This window comes from Triturus cristatus, chromosome 10 (genome assembly GCF_964204655.1).
Source record: "Triturus cristatus chromosome 10, aTriCri1.1, whole genome shotgun sequence".
Classification (NCBI taxonomy): domain Eukaryota; kingdom Metazoa; phylum Chordata; class Amphibia; order Caudata; family Salamandridae; genus Triturus; species Triturus cristatus.
This window is the reverse complement of record NC_140593.1, coordinates 858,978,142-858,996,129: the sequence shown is the minus strand read 5'-3', so window position 1 is coordinate 858,996,129 and position 17,988 is coordinate 858,978,142. Positions and strand designations below refer to the sequence as shown.

At 46.9% G+C, this 17,988-nt stretch overlaps 1 protein-coding gene across 4 annotated transcripts in view; it reads left to right on the top strand.

Moving 5' to 3' along the window:
• The window catches only part of NOS3 (nitric oxide synthase 3), an 819,509-nt gene that overhangs the window by 168,734 nt on the left and 632,787 nt on the right, over positions 1-17,988 (top strand). For 2 of the 4 annotated variants that reach the window (XM_085628485.1, XM_085628484.1), the window contains exon 1: positions 12,667-12,888. The exons of the other annotated variants lie outside the window; for them this stretch is intronic. In XM_085628485.1, coding sequence (XP_085484611.1) covers positions 12,875-12,888 — 14 coding nt within the window. In that variant the 5' untranslated portion in view covers positions 12,667-12,874. Of the gene's footprint in view, positions 1-12,666; positions 12,889-17,988 lie in introns of those variants that run through there. 4 annotated transcript variants of the gene reach the window in all.

The window sequence follows — 17,988 nt, the reverse complement described above, 5'->3', positions numbered from 1 at the left end:
CAGGGGTCGCGCAAACCTAATTCTTTTTATACAAATGGGGAAAGAATTCCAAATTCCAAAACCTTCTCATACCTCGGGGTCCTCCTCGACGACCAACTAGAGTGGGGCCCAGCTGTCGTTAAAAAGAAGGGAGAAGTAATACGTGTCAATGCAGCAATACTCGGCTTTGCAAGAAAAATGGGCAACAGCCCGGTGGCCGCCTTGCTCAAATTATATCAAGCCAAAAGTGTTGCCATCGCCTGCTATGGCAGTGAGATATGGGGCTACTGCCAGACACGAGCCCTGGAGGTTGCAGAAAATAATTTCTTAAAGAAGGTATTGAGGCTGCCAAGGGGCACCGGAAATTTCTCGGTACACGAGGAGTTAGGTGTACCATTCCTGAGTGACAGAATAGCAGCAAATCCCCTATTATGTTGGCTGAACTCTTGGCTTAACGACGATTTACCTCTTACCCATGCTATATTAGAAGAAGCTCTAACCTGGGAAGGTAGGTTCAAGGTTCCGTGGCTGAGGTACATTAACGACCGTCTAACCGAAATGGGGCGGCCGGATTTGTTCTCATCCCCAAACTCTATAACCAAAGCTGATGTAATTTTTGTGAAAAAGACATTCATGTCTACTAGGTACCTTGCCCGGGAGGAGGGCGAATTGATGAAAGACAGTGTAAGGAAACACGCCCTACTTAAAACATGTCCTCAAATGGAACCATATCTATCCTGGCCTATGTCTGGATATGAACGTTATCTCTTGACAAGGTTCCGTTTTGATTTATTTCATCTCCTGTTGGCAACACCAAGAGGAGCCCATCGAGGTCAAGTGTTACCTGCTTGCGGCTGCGACGGGAAGTCTCCGCAAGATTTGGCACACTTCTTATTTATGTGTCCTTATTATACAGTACCTCGGAAGTTGTACCTAAAGCCTTGTCTAAAAGATCTACAATTTACTCAGATCAAACCAGCACTTTATTACCTCCAACTCCTGAATTGTGATTGTACCTTGTTTGTATGTAGCTTTTTGAAACTAGCTATTATTTTCAGGAAAAGTATGGAAGGTTATTTATGCTGCTACTATCGTTGTACTTTTTATCCCTTTTAACTTTGTATAACTATTTATATTTTTAACCTGTTGCACTTTATGTGTTATTCTGGTTCTACAATACCCACGCATATTACCTTGTGTCTCACAGATGAAATGGATGGTTCTCTTTTATTTTATATCAATGGAATATGTTATGTCTGTATGTTTTTAAAATGTACTTTTATGAATGTAATGCATACATTCGAATAAAGATATTTGAACCTGAACCTGAATATTCTGCAGACATTTTCAGCCAAAACAGTGATTGTAAGGGAGACAGTGTTCTCAGATTTTTTTAGCACTCCCTAGCTCAGAGTTGGCACATGCGAAACAATTCTACTCTAGAAGCCATTAACAAATGTTTTAGGTAGCATTATAATGGGATAATTGCCCACCAACCAGTTATGGATCCGAAGAGAAAGGTGAAAGTCCACAGAGAGGGCGCTGAAAGAACAGCTAATTTAGAATTCCTTAGTGGTACGATAAATTGCTTGTCTGGGGGTTTAGGACATGTCGGGCTTATGTTTAAAAAAAAGTAGAACTGATAATAAATTAATGATGTTGCCTATTTTACTTCAGAGCAATGTTGTCTGACACACTTTGTGGTGGCAGGGACATGTTAAGGAGTTTGTGTGCCCTGGGCCAATACTATTTTGGGGGCCCCTGTTCAGAACAGCTTTGAGATTAAATGATTCACTTTCAGCTCTGCCATATCCTCTTTAGCCTGGCTACTAACGGTGCACAGGCGTTATGGTCGAAATTCTAAAAGTGTTTACATCTAACATTCTGAGATAGTAATGTGTGTTTTCACTGTTGTAACAAAGCAGCAGCCCACTAATTTTAAAGCAAATAATATCTGGGATATCCTCCAATTTCTCATATGTGAAGACCCGTGTTGATCTATAATAAACTTTTTTATGGTTGTTGCATGAAACAAAAACATTTCTCTGCAAATAGTAATAGACTCTCTCACATCAATCACATTAAAAAGAAATTAAACAAAACAGTATTTACAAGAATCTGTTTGGGAATTATTCCAGCCCATTAGGGCAAAAACAGAGCTGCCTCTATCAAGGAACCCCCTGAAAGGCTGGATTGCAGTGCATGTAAATTTGTCCTTTTGTAATTTAGGACAAAAACCTTGATGGGGCACGACATGCCCATACTTGTGGACAGGGGCGCAACTAGACCCGAACTTCGGGGGGGGGGGGGGCTAACACTCCCATCCAGGGCTGGCCCTGGCACTGGTCGCACACAGTGCAACGGTCTGTTTTGACGCCCCCCCTTCCTCATTTCCTCCTTCTCCATGAATTTTCTCACTACCACTCACCAACAATGCACCCCATCTCGCTATAGCACCTTTCTGGCAAACATTTCATTTCTTTATAGCGCTACTCATAGTTTACCCGCACTCAGTTCTTTGATGTGGATAGTACACGTTCTTTGTAGCAGGCACATTACACCTTTGTGCCGTGTGGGTGGCAGGAGTACCCCTGTGAGTGCAGGGTGAGCCATGCAACAGTGTGAGAGTAGGGTAAGAGGAGCGAGTGCAGGGTGAGTGAGGTGACCATATGAATTTGGGTGCGGATGTAAGTGCACAGCGGGACAAATTAATGTATGGTTAGTGATGGTCTTATTTGAGTGAGTTAGCACATTGAGCAGTAAGGGGGACATGTGAGTGAAGTGTTGCATGAGTGCAGGGTGAGTAGTGTGCTTGTGTGACTGCAGGGTGAGGTACAGGGTGAACAGCACAAGTGCATTGTGAGTGCAGAGTGATTACTGAGTTCAGGGTGAGCGGGTGATCAGTGTGAGAGCATGGTGATCAGTGTGAGTGTATTGTGATCGCTTTGAGTGCAGGGTGAGCATGAAAGTGAAGGGCGAGAATGAGGAGCGAGTTGTCTGAATGCAGGGTGCATTCCCAGACACTTGAAGTAACTCAGCAGGTTATTGACGGCAGCGTAGGGTTTCAATATGTTAGACTATTGCTATTATGGCATTAACCAGGGATCAGGGTGGAGGAAATAAATGTGCTGATCTTGCAACAAACTTCTAGTCTTATGATTAGGGTTGCCAGCTCATTATTTTGATGTCCCAGGCAGTACAAAAACAAACAGTCACCTAAAGCTGTATTGTCAGCACTTATCTGTGCATACTTTGAACAGCAAATATAAATAGTAGCAATTTTAATTGTGTTCTACGGCGGCCTGAATGGTCCATGTCTGATAATAAAATGGAACAAAGACAGAAAAGTCACATTTCAAATGTATATATACTTATTTATTTATAAGCATATTTAGTGTCAAGACAAGCAATTTGCAGGCTGTTTAAAAAACACATGGCTGGCTGGCATTTTTCTGTTGGTAACTTGAAGCCCTGTGGGTGTTGCGGCGCCTGCCATTGTAAATTTAAAAGAAATGTTGTTTCCTTTCTGCTAAGAGTTAACCCTCCCAGGACGGGGTAGAGCTGAAATGCTTCAGCTGCAGTGGGAGGCAGGATGTCTCCTTTGCTAAAACTGAAAGAAAGGAACAGGCAGTCATTTCAGCTGCAGTGGGAAGCAAGAAGTCTCCTCTGCTGTGAAATCAATCGGAAAGGAACAGGACTGTCTGTTCCTTTGCTTTCAGTTTTAGCAGAGGAGACACTGCCTCCCACTGCAGCCCAAGTATTTGAGCTCTACTAATTCACCCCCTCCTGGGAAGGTTAACTGTTAGCTCTTTACAAGACAAACGCGCAAGTCATGCCTTATCTATTTCCCCCCCCCCCCCCTCCCCCTCCAACCCTCTGTTACCAGAGCTTGCCAATAAAAAATTCCCATTTGAAATGGGTGAAGACTTGGGACTGGACAGTAAAGGACCAACAAAGGTAAAATCTTAGTGTGGAGTGCGCGCCCCCCCCCCCTGAGGTGGTGTCGTGCCCCCCTGGGGGGTGCGCACCACAGATTGAATCACTCTGCTTTAAGTGGATCTCTCATATGCCAGGATATCATGCTTCACGGGGCTTGTAATGATTGAGTTGCTAACTTATCCTGTGACTTGAAAGGGCCCCCAGCTGCCGTGATTAATCTGTTGTTCAAGTTATTTTCAAATGGGAGTTACTTGATGTGGAATGATCTTGGTTGTTGTAGGATGCACCCGGGCATCGCATATCTTGTCACTGTAAGCTCCAGGGTTACTTGCTGTATGCAAGTATTATTTCCACCAACCCATACAGCCAGGGAGGCACCCTTCTGGCCTTCGTTGAATGTTTCCTTTATACGTTTTGATACTCCGATCCGAATGAAAGCCATGCTTTTACAGAAAACCGTGCCCTTAACCTCTGCCCTAGAAACTTATGATCTCCAGGTTGCAAGGTCCTCGGCTGAGATACAGGCACTAGTACAAACAAAGTGTCCTTTCCATTTCACATAAATGGTAAATCGTTACTTTAACATGTCTGATACGATGGTTATAGTACACCTATGTAAGACTATAGGTTCTGGACTGTTAACACCTTTCAGATAATCCTCAGAGTTATTTTCAACTTAATACACTCCGCATTCAGAAGCATTTTTTGTGGGCTTCCGCTGATCCTGTTCCTAATAGCAGGTTTCCTGATTGTCATTTTTCTGCTACTCAATGGACGACCCAGTAACCCAAGGAGCTGTAAAAAACACTCTTGGACCACCGATACCATGATCACATGGTACTCCATCTTGTGCACACCTCGCCTTCGTGAACAAAGTGAATCTTGGTTCATATCATTTAGACCAGTCTGGCTCGACTATATTCTGCCTGTCCTCCGATGCCTGTTGTGTGGTTAAAAATGCATGTTGGACCTTGGCCTAACACTTCTATCAGTTACACCAACGGACGTTGATGCTTTAATGGACCCGATAACGGCCCATGTTCTGCAGTGTCCTTAGTGTATTCCAATGTTGATGTCTGCATTCTTAGAGCCACCACAGGATGCTTCAGCTCCTGTCGGAATGGATACTGGCTCCTTAACAAAATACTCAGGCCTTAGATGGCACACAGGCATCCCCAGCAGCGGCTGTGGAGAACAAGGAGGAACATCTGTGCTCGATTGACCTGATCTGTGAGGTGTTGCAGGGACCGTCCTCTGTGATTGCAGGCAACAGTGATGTTGTGTCTCCCAGGAAGGACAGATAAACATTTGGCTCATCGTGTGCTGGGAAATATTCTGCTTTTTCAAAAACATCCAAATTTGGAATTTTCAACAAACAGAAACTTTTGCTAACTTTTCCTGAAAACTAGCCTCATCCATTATGCATGAGGGTTCTTGGAAAATCAGCAGGACTACCATCTCCTGCATATTAACTATGTATAAGGGTCATTTCTTCCATCATCCTAAGTCTGACATGACACTGCAAGGTAGAACCCCTGAGGGTACCACTTTGGGTATATAAACACCATATCTTGCTGAGGTAGTCAGATGAGAAAAGGACTTCCATGCTGACACACTGAAGCGAGACGCTGAGGCTCCTGCACGCAGACACTCCAGCTCGCAGTGGTCTGACATCCCTTGTTGCGTGTCCATCTCGAGACCAAGAAGGGGTCCCACAGTCTCTCACTTCAGGTAATGGGGTTGACTTTAACGTAGAGGGATTCTTGGCTTTACACCTACATACATACTAGGTACACTTAGGTACATCTAGTTAGGGTTGCATCGTAGGAGTATGCATTTACTACTGTCATGTATTTTATATACTTGCCTATATTCATTGTTTTAGCACGATGGTAGAAATCTACCATCCTTTTACTCTGTTAGTGCTTCTAATCATTTATATCTGTTTATGTCTAATGGTTGTTTCAGCGCACCTATTTTACACTAGAAGGACGGTGGTTCAATAAATGCTTATTGAATAACGTCCCCACTGTTCATTCTGTGTATCTCTCTGAGACAAAGTGAGCATGTGTGACTAAGCGAAAAGTATTGCTCTGTTTCTACGATTCTAAGGGATCAGGGTTGTCATTTTCGATAGCTGCCAAGAACTATTCTCTCCTTGGTAAGAGGGATTTCTAGTGGCACTGTGAGCTAGCTGGTATACAGGCTAACATACTTGGTAGCGGTGTCTAGAATCAGTCCGGACTCCAGTCCTACAGTCTATGCTGTCTAAACGCGCACATCCTTTATAGGTTTATAGGAACTACACAACAGTTGCCTTACATAAAATATTTGGACTGCACTCACAGCAAGAACATTTTGGGTAATTTAATGTTATGAAAGGAGTGGTGTTAACGTGTAAAAGACAACTAAAATGTTGAAAACTGGTACTTAACTTGTGTGAATGTCAAATTTTAACTGTATTGTGTTGCAGTATTCACATAGTGTTTACTGCCCCTATGTGGGGTGCTGAAATGCCTGCCTTCATGCGTGGCACGCTATGCTGTGTGGGGTGTGTGGTTGGAAGGATGTTGTCTTTAATTTCTTCCTATGTGGTAAGTGTTTTCACGTGTGTGATTGCCGCTGGAATGTGGCTATGGTATTATAGTATGCAGGGCATGGCAGTGTGGTGGCTGATGAAGAGTCAAAGACAGACGCACAGAGGCATATTTACAAAGAAGTGGCAGAGCGTGTTGTTAGCCTCCTTGGCTTAACGACACGCTCCGCCACATTTGAAAGGCAGGGCTGCACCATATTTGCAAGCATGTGGTGCAGCCCTGTGTTTCCCCCTGCGCTGGCACTAAGTTTAGCAGCCTAGTGCCAACGCAGGCACCATTGCACCAGGCGCGCAACGCCCATTGGGCTGAAAGGACTTCAGCCTCCCCGTCGTGTGTGGCAGCCCGGGCTGAGATAGCTTCCTGGGAACACACACAGCCGCACCCGAGTACTTCACAGGTCTTTAATAGATCATTTAAGTGCTAACGAGGCTTTGTTGTTTTTTCACCCCTTCTTAGAGCCCCTGCAACTCCACTCTGACTATCACTGGAAGAATTAGCCCCCTCCCGAAATTTTTAGTAGCCCCCCCGAAATGTGTCTCTAGTTGCGCCTCTGCATTGCACCATAGTGCAAGGGTTTCTGCGTTCAGGGGCAGATTTTTTATGTACAGGAAAGTCCCCCTTCCTGTACATAAACAATTTTTAAATGCCGCTTTGTAACTTCTATGTGTACCGCTTAATGCAAGGGGGACCTTCCTGTACATAAACAATCATTGGCTTTTTGCTGTTTTCATGTGTGCTGCACAACGCAGCACACATGAAATGAGCAAAAACAAGGAGAAATGAAACATTTCTCCTCGTTGCGCCTGGGTAAGAAGAGGTTTTCACTGGTCTTAATTCTGAAAGGCCTCCTATTTACGCCTCCCTTGTAAATAGGAGGCAGCGTCAGAATCAATGGATGTTGCAATGGTACGCCCAAAGCAACACCCACTGCCCTCCCCTTTCAAGCTAAGCAAAGAGTGAAAGGGGACCCTATTCACAAGGCAGCGTTAATCCACGTTAAGCGGCTTAACGCTGCCTTGTAAATAAGGCGAGGCCTCTATCGCCATCACAACGTCACTTAAAGTGACGTTGTGATGGTGATAGGAGCTTGTAAATATGTCCCACAGTTTTATGGTTTTCAGTAAGCTGGCAGCTTTGAACAGCTCTGCAGGTCACTTTATGGTATTTCTTATTATATTAACTGATTGTAAAGTTTATGTATTATAGGGTGATTTTCGTGTGTTCGTGTGACCCCACTCACGATTGTCGAGATGTGCCCCTATTTTGTCTTGTTTGGCGTTGTGAACAAAAGAAAACATATTATTTATTTACTTTTATTTTCCCAACAGAAACAGAGAAAAATGTTTTTCAACACTTTTGTAAAAGGTGATGAAGCGCTTGAACGGAAGTAAAAAAATATGCCGGTGGTAGTTTTATTCTGCAATTTGACCGCATCCTTTTTAGGTTGGGTTGCCTCAGTGGGGTTTGGTAACCTGTACATGTCAATAATAAAAGAAGTGCCAGTGAAACCTTAGCCTGCCTCCACACCAGGCGAAACGTCCCTCTCGGTGCAGTACTGTTCCCCCAATCAGAATCCTTTCTCTTGGAGCGCTGCGCGCATCAATTAAGGTGAGATAGCTTAGTGAGGCACCGCACCTGCTGCAGTGGACAGCTGTGTGCAGCTTGCAGGTCATAGGCCCAAATCCCTGTAGGCATGTTCAGCGTTTCACTCGTCGGAGGCCTTAACGTGAGTACCTACGAGAGAGACAACGGCCACATCAGCTGTAAACGCTCGGAGGCCGCTGCAGTTTAGGGCAGTGTATATATGCCACGGGTAACACAAAATTCGTCTTCCATAGAATGTGAATGAAGAAATATGGCCCTGTGGTTGAGTTAATAACAGCAGGAGACATGGGCTCCGTTCCTGGCGGATCCACTTTATCAAGATGTGTGATCGTGGGCAAATTTACTGTAGTCCCCCCTACATCTGATTCCCGATAATTGTACATATAGGGAAAAGTAAACGGACAACGTCTACATGATGGCACTGTATACAACTTTTACATCAAGTGCTTTAATAAAATCATACATTTCCTGCACCGTTAATTTTCAAGTGGGAAGAAAGATTTGCGGCAACTTGCCCAGCTGCATAATGTGTTTGAAGGCTGCAGTGGAAAAGAGCAGGCTTCTACTCTTTCCTTGGTCTCCATTCAACAAGCACGGACTCCACGTGTCAGACACTCCCTACTGTGGGGTCTGTCAGCTCGTCCCCGTACGGGCAGCGGAGTCGGGCCCTCGTGAGTCAGCCTACTGTGGGGTCTCCCCGTACGGGCTGCGGAGTACTACCGGTAACGACCCTCGTGAGTCAGACACTCCCTACTATGGGGTCTGTCTGCGGAGTACGGCCCTCGTGAGTCAGACACTCCCTACTGTGGGTCCGGTCTGTCAGCCCGTCCCCGTACGGCAGGGCACAAGTCCTATAAAAAGAAGTGGGGGGACTGACAATATGCAATTGACCTAATCTTGACGTCACGTGCTGAACGTGTCCCGGTGTCTGAAAATTACACCGGGACACGTTCAGCTTATTTCTGTGGGGCCCAGCTTCGTGGGGGGGACGGTGTCCACCGTGTGAAAATAGTGGGGGTACGCCGTGTACCTGCGTGTATCCCCGACTCTAGCTCTACCGTACGGGCTGCGGTGTGTAAGGCCCTCGTGAGCCAGACACTCCCTACTGTGGGGTCTGTCAGCCCGTCCCCGTACGGGCTGCGGAGTACGGCGCTCGTGCTCCCAGGCTGCGCACACTGCGTACGTGCCACTTCTCAGGGCACGCCTGCGGTAATGAGGAAAGCTTCCTTTGGCACGCGCCGTGCGTCCTGCTCAGATATACCACCCGTGTAGTGTGAGAGTAACCTTTCCGGGTGTGGGGCTTGTGATCGGGTTATTCCTGGAAGGCAGAACAGCCTTAACAACAAGAACTGCTCATGTACACTGCGGACTCTCTTACCAGGCCTATCGTTTGACAGACGATACATTGCCTGATACTCTGATACATAAACACATACTATCGCTCACTGTTGCTGAGCTGTGCTGTCTGATAATCCGTGGCTAATTTGGAGCAATTTTGAGGTAAATCAATTCGCTTTTCCTTGGGCATGGATGAGCTGGGCCGAGGCCCGGGGCGACAATATTCCGAGGGGCGCAGAAGGAGCTGCCTGACTTAATGCCATGCAAACAGCAGCTCTCTTCAATCCCATTTGGTCTCAATCAGTCTCGTTAGATACCAGCCACGGCTCGTTCAGGTAAGACTGGTGGGCCATGGGGGGTGAGAGGGGGGGGGGGGATTTCGACAGACATCGATGAGGCAAAATGAATTATTAATTTCATTTTCCCTTGTGTCTGTCGAATCCTCCCCCAACCTGCCCCCCGCCATGTTAAAGTCTTCGTAATCAGCCATTACATGCCTCCGCATAATTGTTAGCACCCCATCATCCCCTGCCACCTCCCATCTTCCTCACACCTCCTGCTCTCACACCGCAAGGACCCTCCACCCACACAACAAACACCCAATTCTGGTTCCGTCCAGGGCGCTGTTACGGTCAATCCAATTTAGGTCAGGCCCTTACTACAGGCACATAAAACAAGCATTGGCATAGCCAATAGGTCTCGCCTTTGGGACCTTATAAGTGTTTAGCTATGCAACATTTGCATAACTAAATACTTATAAGGTCCCAAAAGCGAGACCTATTGGCTATGCCAAGCGGCCATGCGGCCGCAAAAGTGAAAGTGATTGCGATAGTGATCAAACATCAAAGCGGCCGTGCGGCCGCTAAAGTGAAAGTAATCGCGGTAAAAGTGGCGCACGCGCCCGCGCACATGCACTGTAGCTCTTTGCTGGCCTGGTAGCACTTTTTGGAGCCCTCTCAATAAGTCTCGCCAGACCAGTGCATGCGCTGGGTCAGGCGAGACCTAAACAGGAGCTGGACTCTGCGCCAATGCACCTGACCATGGTGTGGCTCTTCGTGCCTTAACGCATAAACTGTTCTCTTGAGGTGCGCATTTAAAACATGGCCTGCAGCATGGCTTTATAGTGAATGTTGTATAACATGGTAGAACTATAGCCAGGGCCGGCTGAATTAATGCGACAAGTGAGGGCAAAATTATGCAGAAGGGTTGAGTAAATTATACAGCAGGAAAAGGTAAAGGAGGCAGCATAACACATTTTGTTAAAATATTACTTCATTATTTTGTCATTTTAGGTTTCGCCTGACCCAGCGCATGCGCTGGTCTGGGGAGACTTATTAAGAGGGCTCCAAAAAGTGCTACTAGGCCCGCCTGGAGCTACAGTGCATGTGCCCGGGCGCGCGTGCCGCGCGTTACCGCGATTACTTTCACTTTCGCGGCCCCACGGCCGCTGTTTCGCGGCCGCACTGCCGCTTTGCATAGCCAATAAGTCTCGCTTTTGGGACCTTTATAAGTATTTAGTTATGCAACTGTTGCATGGCTAAACACATAAGGTCCAAAAGGTGAGACCTATTGGCTATGCCAATGCTTGTTACACTTGTTAACACTGCCTGAGCTCATTCAATACCCAAATAGATTAATAATCAACATAATGATGAACCTTTGCAAAGGGCCTTTCATTGAGCGTCAACACGTGCAGCTGTGTTTTTAGTAACTTTTGAACCATTTGAGCTAGAAACTTTTTTGGGGCGGGAATCTGCATATTATACCGCATATGATGGATTATGTGGCAAATGCCACAGATATATAAACATGCAAAAAAACGCCCCACAATCGCATAATTCCAGTGGACCCCGCCAGAAGTCTGGTGCTTGAAAAAGGGGCAAGGGCCACGTTGGACAGTGGTCAGTGAAACCGGGCACCGATGTGTACGCAGGTAGCCTTGCCCATTATTTAACCTGCTCTGCCGCCCCTTACGACTGTCCAGGTGACCCTGCTGGTCATATAGCAACCAATGTTTGCTCTCTGGGCAGACCACACAATTCAAAACGTGGCCACCGTTGGCCACTGAACCTGACTGCTCCAATCCGGCCTCCACCTGTCTCCGGTGCCTGGGATCTAGCGCCTTGGTCCCTTGCCCATATTCATGCGAAAAACACTGCACAATTTCACAATCTACATTTTTTAGTGAGAGATAATGAACATATATATATATTCCACATATTTGCGCGTGGGATTGCTCATCTTTGTGTCAGGTAAAATAGCAAGCCGCTCTAGAGCTGTATCTTAGAAAGAATGGATGAATCGAGCTGTTTCCACACAACAAAGCTCTCTCCAGGCCTGAGACGCAGGGGCATATGTATCAAAGGATTTTGTATTCGCAAACGCTGCGAATCGCAAAAAAACAGCGTTTGCGAATACAAAATCGCAAAAGGAGATGTATGAGGCATTTCAGCCTCGCAATCTTAAGGAATCGCTAAATTTGCGATTTCTTAAGTTTGCGTAAGCATTTAAGAAATCGCAAATTGCGATTTCTTAAATGCAATGTAACACGCACCCAAGTTGTGCGATTTCTCCTTAAGAAATCACAAATTACCACCAACATCAAGTTGGTGGTAAGTTGCGATTTCTTTGAAATATGCACTTTTTTGCATATTTCAAAGTGCCATGTGGTGCACATACATGCCCTTAGGGCATGTATGTGCGCCATATGTGCACACATGCTGATTTCAGGGGTGCATCAGGGTGTCATCATGAAACCCTTGCACCTTTGAAAATATTCTCAATTTGCGATTAGCAAATAGCGATTTGCAAATTGAGAAGGACTTCCCATTCATTGCTATGGGCCTCCTGGCCCATAGGAATGAATGGGAAGGTATTCCTTAATTGCGATTTCGCAATTTGCTAATCGCAATTAAGGAATTTGAAGAGATCGCAAAATTTGTGCGATTTTTTTAATACATCCCGTTTTGCAATTCTCAAATAGCGATTCTCAAAAAATCGCTATTTGAGAATCGCAAATGGAGATGATGATACATATGCCCCGCAGTCTCTAAGCTAGGCCTGTCTCGGAGTCTCGGACCTGGACGGGGCGGCCTACGCGCCCGCGACCCTGGTCCACGCACTTCCTGTGCTGTCGAATCACGGCCTGGTCCTCCGGGGAGGGCTGCGCTGATGCCGAGATGTATTTATACCGCCTGGATCGCATGTCACTGCGGACACTGTGCCCCCGGAAGGTCGGCCGTTGGGCTTCTCGCGGGCCCAGTTATTGCTCACACCCCGTGTTAGGGGGATTCAGTAACAGCAGAGCCAGGTGTTTCTCGCTTCTAAGAGAGGGGGTCCTACATTTCACACGTTCATGGAAGCCACTCCAGCCAGCCGCTCTTGGCCCAGCGAGAGATGACCTCTGACCCAGCAAGATGAAAAACAGCAGGTAAAGCACTCGTATTTACCCTCTAAGGGCCGCCGGTAGGTCTTTCCTGCACCTGAGTCTTCGTCACCGCTAATACACGCGTTGTCGACACTTGTATAATGCCAGACCAGTGCAGGGAGTGTTTATCACTACTTTAACATCGAAGGGCCTAGTCAGGAGAATCGCTGTAGTGCAGAGTGCATGTCCTTTATTAGTGGTCAAGCATAGCGTGGGGGAGTGCTTAAAGACGTAATGACGCAGTGAGAGAATGGCCATACAACGAATCGCTGACAGAGCTGGGAACTGGAAGGACAAGCATTTGTGCAGCAAATAGCTCTTACATCAAGGCGTTGGTGAAGTATGCCAGCGATGCAGAGACTCAGTGATGCTGTCAGGCCCTGAAGCAGTGAAGTTATGGTTCTATGAGGGAAAGATGCAGTGAGACACTGGTGTGGTGTAACACCGGTGTACCAACCGTGGGAGCCAGGCAGACTCTGAAGCAGAGGAAGTTATGATTCTAAGATGAAAAGATGCAGTGAGACACTGGTCCAGTGAGACACAGGTGCGGTGTACCGACCGACGGATGCAGGCAGACCCTGAAGCAGTGAAGTTATGGTTCTATGAGGGAAAGATGCAGTGAGACACTGGTGCGGTGTACCGACCGAGTGACGCAGTCAGACTCTGAAGCAGTGAAGTTATGGTTCTAAGATGAAAAGATGCAGTGAGACACTGGTCCAGTGAGACACTGGTACAGTGTACCGACCGACGGATGCAGTCAGACCCTGAAACAGTGAAGTTATGGTTCTATGAGGGAAAGATGCAGTGAGACACTGGGGCGGTGTACCGACCGAGTGACGCAGTCAGACTCTGAAGCAGGGAAGTTATGGTTCTATGAGGGAAAGATGCTGTGAGACACAGGTGCAGTGTACCGACGGAGTGACACAGTCAGACTCTGAAGCAGTGAAGTTATGGTTCGAAGGTGAAAAGATGCAGTGAGACACTTGTGCGGTGTACCGACCTAGGGATGCAGTCAGACCCCGAAGCAGTGAAGTTATGGTTTTATGAGGGAAAGATGCAGTGAGACACTGGTGTGGTGTGACACCGGTGTACCGACCGAAGGATGCAGTCAGACTCTGAAGCAGTGAAGTTATGGTTCTATGATGAAAAGATGCAGTGAGACACTGGTGCAGTGAGACACTTGTGCGGTGTACCGACCTAGGGATGCAGTCAGACCCTGAAACAGTGAAGTTATGGTTCTAAAAGGGAAAGATGCAGTGAGACACTGGTGCGGTGTACCGACCGAGTGACGCAGTCAGACTCTGAAGCAGGGAAGTTATGGTTCTATGAGGGAAAGATGCAGTGAGACACTGGTGCAGTGTACCGACGGAGTGACACATTCAGACTCTGAAGCAGTGAAGGTATGGTTCGATGATGAAAAGATGCAGTGAGACACTGGTGCAGTGAGACACTGGTGCAGTGTACAGACCGAGTGACACAGTCAGACTCGGAAGCATGGAAAATATGGTTCTATGATGAAAAGATGCAGTGAGACACTGGCCCAGTGAGACACTGGTGCGGTGTACCGACCAAGGGATGCAGTCAGACCCTGAAGCAGTGAAGTTAGGGTTCTATGAGGGAAATATGCAGTGAGACACTGGTGCAGTGTGACACCGGTGTACTGACCGAGTAATGCAGACAAGATCTGAAGCAGTGAAGTTACGGTTCTATGATGAAAAGATGCAGTGAGACACTGGTGCTTTGTACCGACCAAGGGATGCAGTCAGACCCTTAAGCAGTCAAGTTATGGTTCTATGATGAAAAGATGCAGTGAGACACTGATACAGTGAGACACTGGTGCAGTGTACTGACCAAGGGATGCAGTCAGACTCTGAAGCAGTGAAGTTATGGTTGTATGATGTAAATATGCAGTGAGACACTGGTGCAGTGTACCAACTGAGGGATGCAGTCAGACCCTGAAGCAGTGAAGTTATGGTTCTATGAGGGAAATATGCAGTGAGACACTGGTGCAGTGTGACACCGGTGTACTGACCGAGTAATGCAGACAAGATCTGAAGCAGTGAAGTTACGGTTCTATGATGAAAAGATGCAGTGAGACACTGGTGCTTTGTACCGACCAAGGGATGCAGTCAGACCCTTAAGCAGTCAAGTTATGGTTCTATGATGAAAAGATGCAGTGAGACACTGGTGCAGTGTGACACCGATATACCGACCGAGTGATGCAGACAAGCTCTGAAGCAGTGAAATTATGTTTCTATGATGTAAAGATGCAGTGAGACACTGGTGCGGTGTACCGACCGAGTGATGCAGTCAGACTCTGAAGCAGTGAAGTTGTGGTTCTATGATGAAAAGATGCAGTGAAACACTGGTGCAGTGAGACACTAGTGCGGTGTACCGACAGAGGGATGCAGTCAGACCCTGAAGCAGTGAAGTTATGGTTTTATGATGAAAAGATGCAGTGAGACACTGGTGCAGTGTACCGACCGAGGGATGCAGTCAGACTCTGAAACAGAGGAAGTCATAATTCTAAAATGAAAAGATGCAGTGAGACACTGGTCCAGTGAGACACTGGTGTGGTGTACCGACCAAGGGATGCTGTCAGACCCTGAAGCAGTGAAGTTATTGTTCTATGAGGGAAAGATGCAGTGAGACACTGGTATGGTGTGACAGCGGTGTACTGACCGAGGGATGCAGTCAGACTCTGAAGCAGTGAAGTTATGGTTCTATGATGAAAAGATGCAGTGAGACACTGGTGCAGTGAGACATTTGTGCGGTGTACCGACCTAGGGATGCAGTCAGACCCTGAAGCAGTGAAGTTATGGTTCTATGAAACAAAGATGCAGTGAGACACTGGTGCAGTGTACCGACCGAGTGCTGCAGTCAGACTCTGAAGCACTGAAGTTATGCTTCTATGATGTAAATATGCAGTGAGACACTGGTGCAGTGTACCGACCGAGGGATGCAGTCAGACTCTGAAGCAGCAAAGTTATGGTTCTATAATGTAAAGATGCAGAGAGACACTGGTGCAGTGTGACACCGATGTACCGACTGAGTGATGCAGTCAGACTCTGAATCAGTGAAGTTGTGGTTCTATGATGTAAATATGCAGTGAGACACTGGTGCAGTGTACCGACCGAGGGATGCAGTCAGACTCTGAAGCAGCAAAATTATGGTTCTATAATGTAAAGATGCAGTGAGACACTGCTGCAGTGTGACACCGATGTACCGACTGAGTGATGCAGTCAGACTCTGAATCAGTGAAGTTGTGGTTCTATGATGTAAATATGCAGTGAGACACTGGTGCAGTGTACCGACCGAGGGATGCAGTCAGACTCTGAAGCAGCAAAATTATGGTTCTATAATGTAAAGATGCAGTGAGACACTGCTGCAGTGTGACACCGATGTACCGACTGAGTGATGCAGTCAGACTCTGAATCAGTGAAGTTGTGGTTCTATGATGAAAAGATGCAGTGAGACACTGGTGCAGGTAAACACTGGTGCGGTGTACTGACCGAGGGATGCAGTCAGACCCTGAAGCAGTGAAGTTATGGGTCTATGAAACAAAGTTGCAGTGAGAAACTGGTGCAGTGTGACACAGATGTATCGACCGAGTAATGCAGTCAGACTCTGTACCAGTGAAGTTATGGTTCTATGATGTAAAATTGCAGTGAGACACTGGTGCAGTGTGACTCCGATGTACCAACCGAGTGATGCACACAAGCTCTGAAGCAGTGAAGTTATGGTTCTATGATATAAAGATGCACTTCAACACTGGTGCAGTGAGACACTGGTGCGATGTACCGACCGAGGGATGCAGTCAGACCCTGAAGCAGTGAAGTTATGGTTCTAAGAAACAAAGATGCAGTGAGAAACTGGTGCGGTGTGACACCGGTGTACCGATCGAGTGATGCAGTTAGACTCTGAAAAAGTGAAGTTATGGTTCAGAGATGTAAAGATGCAGTGAGACACTGGTGCAGTGTGACACCAATGTACCGACCGAGTGATGCGGACAAGCTCTGAAGCAGTGAAGTTATGGTTCTATGATGTAAATATGCAGTGAGACACTGGTGCGGTGTACCGACCGAGTGATGCAGTCAGACTCTGAAGCGGTGAAGTTATGGCTCTAAGAGGGAAAGATGCAGTGATACTGTGGTGCGGTGTGACACCGGTGTACCGACTGAGTGATGCAGTCAGACTCTGAAGTAGTGAAGTTATGGTTCTATGATGAAAAGATGCAGTGAGACACTGGTGCGGTATGACACCGGTGTACCAACAGAGTGATAAAGTGAGACTCTGAAGCAATGAGGCAATTGTGCAGTGAGGGATTTGCGAAGCGAGGTACTAATACAGTGCAGCGCCGGTGCAGCGACGCAGTGATAGGGTCAGGCACCGAAGCTGTGAGGCAATTGTGCGATGAAGGGCTGGTGCAATAAAGCACCTATGCGATGTGACACCAGTGCAGCGACACAGTCATGAGTCATGCAGTGAAGTTGTTGGGCAATGGTGCAATAAAGGATTAATGCAGTGACCCACTGGTGGCATGTGAAACCAGTACAGTGACGCAGTGATGACTCAAGCACTGAAGCAGTTAGGCAGTGGTGTAATGAAGGATTGATGAGGCGAAGCACTGTGACACAGTGACATTGCTGCAACGACGAGGTGATACAATCAGCACTGCTGCAGTGAGGCAGTGGTGCAACAAGGGAGAGAGGCACAGGTGCAGCATGACACATGCGCAGTAACAGTTGGTGCAGTCATGCACTAATGCAGCGGTGCAATCAGACACTGATGCAGCGAGGCTGTGGTGCAACGAGGGAGAGATACAGAGAGGCACTGGTGCAGCATGTGCGGCAACAAACTGGTGCAGTCATGAACTAATGCAGCGGTGCAATCAGACACTCTTGCAGCGAGGCTGTGGTGCAACGAGGAAGAGATACAGAGAGGCACCGGTGCAGCATGTGCAGCAACAAACTGGGTCCAATAGAAAAGGTGACCCAAGCAGGGTCACTTGTTTTTTAAGAGAAGTGAAATCAATTCCGTAGGGAGCAGGAGACAAAGTACGCAAAGGGTCATGTAGGTCAAAAGATGACAGGTATTTATTTA